Genomic DNA, 8,095 nt, shown 5'->3' on the forward strand with positions numbered 1-8,095 from the left:
AGGACCAATCAGACTGCTGCCTTTTGGATCCTATTCAACTCAGTACATAACATCCTGTGAAACAAATCAGAGTCAAGCCCCCTTTTGTTGATCTTCTTCAAATCTGCCAGAAGACCTGCCAGAGACCTGCCCTCTGGACTAAGTGTATACCACATACTACTGTACTGGCCAAATTCCAGTAGACAAGTTGTAGCACTTCCTTGTTGCTGAGGTTACTGTAAGTAGGGAAAGCCCAAGGTGGTGCCCTCCAGATGTTATTGGACTCCAAGTCCCATCAGCCCCAGGCAGCATGGGCATTGGTCAGGGATGATGGGATTTGTAGTCCCGCAACATCAGAAGGGCACCACTTTGGCTACCCCTGCTGCAAAGAATGTCAGTCTAGGTGGCCCTTCCTCTTCCTCTGATCTGGCAAGGCATTTCCTATGTTCCTAAGCCAAAGTGCTCAAGATCACTTAACAGAGAGTGGTTCCCGAGTGCACATCCTTCTTTTGTCAATGCAAAATACATTAGTGGGCTGAGTGGTGGAATTCTATTTAAAACTAAAGCGGGTCATGCAGGACCGGGAGTCAGTCCGCCCATCCCTGCTTTATTGCCTCTGGTCATCCCCGAGCCGAGTCAGAAGAGACAAGCTCCCTGGAGCTGGCCCAGGGCTGGCTCCTTTCTCAATGGGATGCTTTCAGAAAGACCCGAGCCTTGGCTTCCCTCGCTGCTTAGGATGAGGTAGAGCCAGGGCTCGCTGGCCCACGTCCCAACCTCCCAGTGCTATTTACAGGCTGCAAAGTTTGGGATTCTTCAGCTGCTCTGGCCCAGCCCATGGATTGGCTGCGGTCTCTCCCACATGCTGTGGGCGAACTGAAGCAAGTTGGATGGACGGCAGGTGGGCTGGCGCTGGAGGCAGAATTCCCGGGCTCCTTCAAAAACCGCTTCAATCAGGACAGCTAGAGAGCTGCCTGTAGCCTCCCGAAATGGCAATCTCTCATGTGAACCGGAAGGCAATGTTTGGAAGTAGCCCCTATGGATGGGCCAATTGGTCAGTTTGGGTCTCTCTCAGTTTCTCTTTTTTCTAAGCTTAAACTCAGGTCTCCACATTTCAGCAGCAACTTGCAATTATTACAGTGGTATCTCAGTTTTTGAACGTAATCCATTCCAGAAGACCGTTCGAGTTCTGAAATATTCGAAAACCGAAAACACAATACGGAAGCCTCAATACAGAAAACTCAATACAGTATGGAAAACTCAATGCAGAAGCCATGTGGCATGTTCGACTTCCGAAGCATGTTCGAAAACCGAAGCATTTACTTCTGGGTTTACGGTGTTCAAAAACCGAAATGTTTGTCAATGGAGACGTTCGAAAACCGAGGTACCACTGTATTTTTAACTTTTCATGAAACTTCATCGGTGTCTTAATGTGAATTTCTCATACAACCCATATTTCCAGAGCTGTTGGAAAGATTATAGAGACTGCGTCTACAAGCACGGCAGAACGAAACGGAAGGGTCGACTATGCCACTTCAGGCTGCAAGTGGCAGGAATCAAAATTTTGAATGCTTCCCTACACAAAAAGAAAGAGACTCTGTGTAAGCAGAAAACTAACACTGGAAGAGGTACATTAGAACCTTTCTTTCTGATGAGTTCGGTTTTAAGCTAGCCCTCATCCTGACACGTTAGTTTTCTACTTGCGAGGAGTTTTTACATGGAGCATTCAAAAATAGCATGCACCAACACACACCGCACACAGTCTTTAGTGGTACAGTTCATTTTACTAGCTCATTCTGCTGCAACTATATACCTAATAGGCCAAAGATCAGTTAGGTGAAATGCCTGGGACACTCGAACGGCGCTGTAAGCAGTGTATTAAAAGAGGGTTAGCTGTGCCACGGGCATCATGTGGTCATTACTTTTGTTTAATTCAACAGAGGAGGTGCGCTTCCCATTGTTAAACAACAGCAGCACATTGTTCTATAGCTAAAGAGAAAAGTGGTGCGTAAAATTGGTAGGAGATTACTGTAGACCAGGAGTGGAGAACCAAGATGTTGCTGGATCATAACTCCCATCATCCCAGACCAATGACCATGCTGATGGTAGCTGTAGTATAACAACCTCTGAAAGACCACAGGTTCCCTTCCCTGGTGTAAAGGAAGTTTTGGCCTTGCGTGGATTCCCCATACCCTATTTTTAAAAGGCTACATGATCACTCCTATGACTGCTTTTAAATGTTATCAGAACATAAGTGTGTTTGTGATGCGAGAGCCAGTGATGACACAGGCACTGGCCAATAGGGGCTTTTCAAGGCTGTAATGTGTAATACAATGTAAGCCAGCAACCAGGAGCCAACAGGAGAAACCAGGAGGCAAGGTCAGAAATTAGGTCAGAACCAGAGAACAAGCCAGGGTTGAAGACCAGGAGTACGCTAGAGCTCAAGAAGCCCTTGTTGCTCAAGCAAACTCAGCTGGCACAGGGCTCGTGGACATACAATGAAGCTGAACGCTAGGAGATTCAGGAGGGCAGATTAAAAAAAGTACAAGCAGTGAATATTTTGCACGTGTTCGATTGGAAGGGTGGCAAACTGAACGAAGCCAACGAGAGACATCTGTCAGGAGCTGGAGTCAGGCGTAAGTAGCAATAAAACACTCAGAGTCAGTTAACTCTTTATTCAAAGAAACCAAAACAGCACAGGCTTAGTGATCCCAGCAACTCTTCCCAGCAGGTCTTGCCGCAATGAGGCAGCTGAATGAGGCACTGAAGGTCCCTGCCTTCCCACGTCTGCCTGTCCCCTCCTCTCCAGGGTCTCCCCCAAGCATCCACAAACTGTGCCTGCCCTGCACACAATTAATTAATCTCTGCTCTGCTCTGTGTGTTCTAGGAGACCAGGGAGAGGGGAGCTGGTCACAGCAGGAGTGGGAGACTTCTTCAGCAGCCTGCCTGGTCTCTGCCTGTTGTCCCTCCTCCTCTCCAGTCTCTGCTTCTGCCTCTGATTTTAGACTGCTCTCTGCTCCAGAGTCTTCCCACTCACTAAACCCTGTTGCCTCTTCTGCTTCCGACACCTCCTCCCCCCAGTCTGCTCCCTCTTCTCCCTCGGACCACTCATTGTCACCCCACCACCGCTCCCTGATCTCTGAGCCTTCTTCTCTTGGGGGGTTCCCCAACTGCTGCCTCCCACTGGCAGTGGGTGCGGATCCCGCTGCTCGCTGGCAAGAATCAGCCTTTGGAAGAGAGGCTGCTCATGCTGTTTCCTCCATGGAGAAGAGACACTATTTGAGAGACTAGCATTGTCTGCCAGGGTGACTCCCTGCTGCTAAGCTTGCAAGCTTGTAAAGGAACAGATAGCACCCAAAATGTTATGTCTCAATATACCCTCCTCGCTGGGGTGGGGAACCCACTGCAAAAGGCTTTTCCTGGAATGGCCTTTGAATGTGCTCTGCACATGGTCAGAGGCATTCTCCTCTTTATCTCAATCTGTTCCAGGCCAGCCTGAGCCCTGGATAAGCCTTGCTTAGCACGGTGGCTGTGCATTGCACCTGCCTTCAACAGGCAAACATACTGTAAACATTTCTTTCCCTGTCATTGCCAGCAACAAAGAGAACGTCTCCTGCTGTCAGGCAAACAGCGAGCGCAAGGCTTTCTCTCATTCTGACTTCAAAGGCGGCGTTTCAAGCATGGAGGAATTCCAGCCATGCTGAGCAGGAGACCCACAAGGTCCTTGTGGGAGAGTGTGCGAGAACTCAAGAGTGCAGTTCACAGTTCCAAGTCATCTTTCTGAAACGGCAATCGTCCCCTCTTACATTAGCGCCAGCGGTCAAACTCTCTCCACCTCAGGACCCTCTGTACCAGGACTGGGCAAGATCTAGTTTTCAACAACACGATATAACACCAGCTAAACATTGTGATCAACAGTGGAACCTCAGTTTCCAAAAGTAATCCGTTCCAGAAGACCGTTCGACTTCCAAAACGTTCGAAAACCGAAAACTGAAAGCGGAAGCCTCAATACAATATACATTACAGGAATATAGGAAACTCAAAACAGAAGCTGTGTAGCACGTTTGGCTTCTGGAAATCATTTGAAAACCGGAGCAATTACTTCCAGGTTTTCGGGATTCGGGAACCGAAACATACGACAACAGAGGCATTCAACAACCGAGGTTCCACTATACCAATATAATCATGATGTCTGAAATAAGGATGGAAGCGAACAGTAGGGCTTAACGATATCTGGTTTTCAACATTGTGATCTATCACCAACTAAATATTGTGATGCACTGATACATCATGATGCCTGAAATAAGGATGGAGCTATGTAGAGGCATTGGCTGGCTTCACAGTTTTTCCCACACTGTGATTTTTGCACACACACACATCAAGACTTGCAATATATTGCCATGTCAGAAATTATGAAACCAATATCACAATATGGACTTCAAACTGGTTTTGGACGAAATATTCATATATCTCCCAACCGTGCTCTGTACTTCAAACCATCACACAATTCTCTCTCTCTCTCTCTACACTCATTGGCCCTAAGTTCAGGGAAAAGTAGACTCAGCTAGGAGGACTTAAACTGGGACACAGAGGATTAGGGATGCCTTGGTGTGTGTCCCGTACTCTAACCGCTACACCACACTGAATCTCTTGTGATCTGGAAACCAACTGCAACAATCTGAAAGGCGCTACCAGCTAGGACAACTCTTCCTGGGATGAGAAAGGCCTCCTGCCTGGAACTCCTGGGGAGCCGTGTTTAGGAGGACACCCAGATGCCAATTAACAATTGAGGGGGCACATGAGGACCGAAGCAATTAATGTCACATGCCGTTAGGCCTGCCGTATCACTTGCAGCTATAAATACCAATATAAAAGGGACAGGCTTTTGCTCAGTGGCAGAGCATCTGCTTCACATGCAAATGCTCCCAGATATATAATCCCCAGCGTCTCCTGATATGGCTACGAAAACCCTTAAATGCCTGGAAAGCCATTACCAGTCAGCACAGATCGTTCTTCCCCAAATTGGGCCCTTCAAGATGCTTTAGACTACAACCCCCCATCAGCTCCAGCCAGCACAGGGCCAGAGTTAGGTACCAGACGAACCAATGCAGGGATGGGGTCAAGGATCAGCACAGTTGCCTGGGCTTGCTGCAGGGAGGTAGATTTAGGGAGGAAGGGGACTCCATAGAGTCAATGTTGGATCTGCAGGGTCCAGCAACTTCCCATAATGTTTAGAACCAGCGCCCCTGTGTTCCTAGTGGTCCAACTCTGTATAAGGCAGTTTCATACAGACCTCTGTAAACCTGCCAGCCAAACCTGTACTTAAAATAAGACTTAAAAGTTGGCTTGCAGAGTACAGTGGTGCCTTGCAAGACGAAATTAATTCGTTCTGCGAGCTTTTTCGTCTTGTGAATTTTTTCGTCTTGCGAAGCACCACTGTGTATTGACGGTTTCCCATAGGAATGCATTGACGGTTTTAAAAAAAAGGCGCAAGACGTTTTCGTCTTGCGAAGCAAGCCCATAGGGAAATTCGTCTTGCGAAGCAACTCAAAAAATGAAAAACTCTTTCATCCTGCAAGTTTTTTGTCTTGCGAGGCATTCGTCTTGCGAGGTACCACTGTATACTCAATACTTTCCGGCAGGAACAGCTCACCTCTGGCTCTCCAGATGTGGCTGGACATCAGACCCCATAATTGTCCCTGACTACTGGGCCATGCTGGTGGGAGATGAAATCCAAAAAGATCTGGAGGGAAGCAGCTTGTCCTCTCCTGCCTTAGGAGAAGATTTCCTAAGCGATCCAGCAATCCTAAAAACACCAGCAGGAGGAATGCTATTGTATCCCTTACCTGAGCCCAACATGTGGATGAAATCCAGAGAGCGGGGGTATAAGAACCGGTCACATGAAGATGCAGATCTGGGAAAGGTCAGAGATCACCAGCGGAGGAAAGCTCAAGGAGATCCAGATGCCACAAGAGAGATAGGAGCCCAAAACCCCAGCGGAAGTCCTGCGGGGTCTGCCACCATCAGAGCTGGTCAGAAGGAGCCACTAGGAGGAGATCCATCATGCAAAGCGACCTCACATGGCAATCCACTGTGGGAGATGTCTCAGGAGGCGGGTTACAAGGAGAAGGAGCCGCGCGGGGGGGGGGAGGCTGATACCACCGGGGTGCGTCCCAGTTTGCTTGCCAAAGCCACCACGGCATGACACAATGGGGCCGCTCTGTCTCACTGCATCTCTCATCAAAGGCAGAGCGAGAAGGCAAAGACGACAGCAAAGAGAGGACTTGAAAGGCGGCGCGCGGACGTCAGGGCTTCACCAGTCCCTTTGGCAGAGGGAGGCAGAGGCAGGCGGAAGGCAGGCAGATCCCCGGAGCCCAAAGGAGGCCTGGACGGGGCGTGGGGACCGGTGTTTCCCTTGCGAGGCTTAGCCACAAGCTCTCCCTTTGGCCGTGCAAGCAGCTGACGCGGGCGCTGGGAATTCCTCTCCTTGCTGAGCCAACAAGTTCTGGGAGCTGGTCCCGAGAGGAGGCAGAACAGTTTGCACAGCTGGGAAGTGGTGTTGGCTTTCACCCGCCGGGAGAGGTGGAAGTGAGCCACCGTGGGGGCCCTTTTAAAAAGCAGCAGAGGGGCAGCAGGTCTTACCCAGTGCAGAACCAACATTGGGAAGCCTTGAACTTACACACACACACCAATCACAGTCCCCCAAAAAAGGACCGCAGTCTCTTGGGGTTGCCACCTTCTGTGCCTGCCTTCGCTCCTATGACCTGAGTAGTGGGCTTCCCTCCCCAATTATCTTCCTGTCGAGGGAAGCTTTATCAGATCAAGTATGTCTCTTCTTTCACTGTCCGGGTGTCACAAAATTGAAGGAAGCCTGCCACAGTTGGAGGCAGCGATGCTTCTGAACACCAGTTGCAAGATCAGAGAGTGCTCTTGAGCTGTAGACTTAGACAGACCTGATCCTACAGGCTCCTCTTACGTTCTCAAGGCACAAGAAGGCAGATCCATTGAAGGAAACAACTCTCATGTTCTCTCCCATAACCTCTGTGTCTTCTAGGTAAGTTGACTGGCCAGTCTGCTTAGGACAGAGGAAAGGGAGGGTGTTTTCATAAAATGCATAGTCGGCCTATGTAATTCATTGCTAAGATAGGATGATGCTCACTAACTAGAAGATAAGTAGCTGACACATGCACTTCTTACATGAAAAAGAGGGGGGGACCATGTTTATTTCACTCCATTAATTTAGGCCACAATCCTGTACACACTTACCTGAGAGTAAGTCCCACTGACCTCTAAATATCACCTGTTGGCTAGAGTGTGCTGCTGATCATGCCAAGGTCAATGCCCATACAAGACAGATTTATATTCCTGCATTGCAAGGGGGTTGGACTAGATGATCCTCAGTAAAGGTAAAGGGACCCCTGACCGTTAAGTCCAGTCACAGACATCTCTGGGGTTGCAGTGCTCATCTCATTTTATTGGCTGAGGGAGCCGGCGTTTGTCCTCAGACAATTTTTCTGGGTCATGTGGCCAGCATGACTAAGCCGCTTCTGGCAAACCAAAGCAGCACATGGAAACGCCGTTTACCTTCCCACTGGAGTGGTACCTATTTATCTACTTGCACTTTTGACGTGCTTTTGAACTGCTAGGTTGGCAGGAGCAGGGACCGAGCAACGGGAGCTCACCCCGTCACGGGGATTCGAACCGCCGACCTTCTGATCGGCAAGCCCTAGGCTTTGTGGTTTAGACCACAGTGCCACCCATGATCCTCAAGGTCCCTTCCAATTCTACAGTTCTACAATTCTATGGCAAACAATAAGGAGGGGCTGCTATCTTCATGACCTGCTTGCGGACTTCCCAGAAGCAGCTGGCTAACCACTACAGAATAAAGAAAGATGGGTGGATTGGATGACCCTGCAGTGCCCTTTCTTATGCTGTAATAACCTTTAAAGGAGACATCATGTGCATGCATACAGCTTTGATGGTTGATGGCCAGAAAGTTAAAATGTAGCACTGGGATTTCTCCCCCCTGAAAACCTTGCAGGACCCCTCTAAGAAAAAGCTGTGGCCCATAAAGAGCAGGCCAAGGATATAAGTAGCACTTAGTTAAAACAACAGCAGC

The 8,095-nt window shown here is 49.0% G+C and overlaps 1 protein-coding gene across 2 annotated transcripts in view; it reads right to left on the reverse strand.

Moving 5' to 3' along the window:
- The window catches only part of ZNF385A (zinc finger protein 385A), a 201,975-nt gene extending 195,613 nt beyond the window's left edge, over positions 1 to 6,362 (reverse strand). The window contains exon 1 of one of the 2 annotated variants that reach the window (XM_083427683.1): positions 5,823 to 6,362. In XM_083427683.1, coding sequence (XP_083283809.1) covers positions 5,823 to 5,835 — 13 coding nt within the window. In that variant the 5' untranslated portion in view covers positions 5,836 to 6,362. The remainder of the gene's footprint in view (positions 1 to 5,822) is intronic. The other variant, XM_083427680.1, reaches the window with a different exon arrangement.
- Positions 6,363 to 8,095: the final 1,733 nt, after the last annotated feature.

The sequence above is a fragment of the Podarcis tiliguerta genome (assembly GCF_965153285.1).
Source record: "Podarcis tiliguerta genome assembly, chromosome: 2".
NCBI classification, from domain to species: domain Eukaryota; kingdom Metazoa; phylum Chordata; class Lepidosauria; order Squamata; family Lacertidae; genus Podarcis; species Podarcis tiliguerta.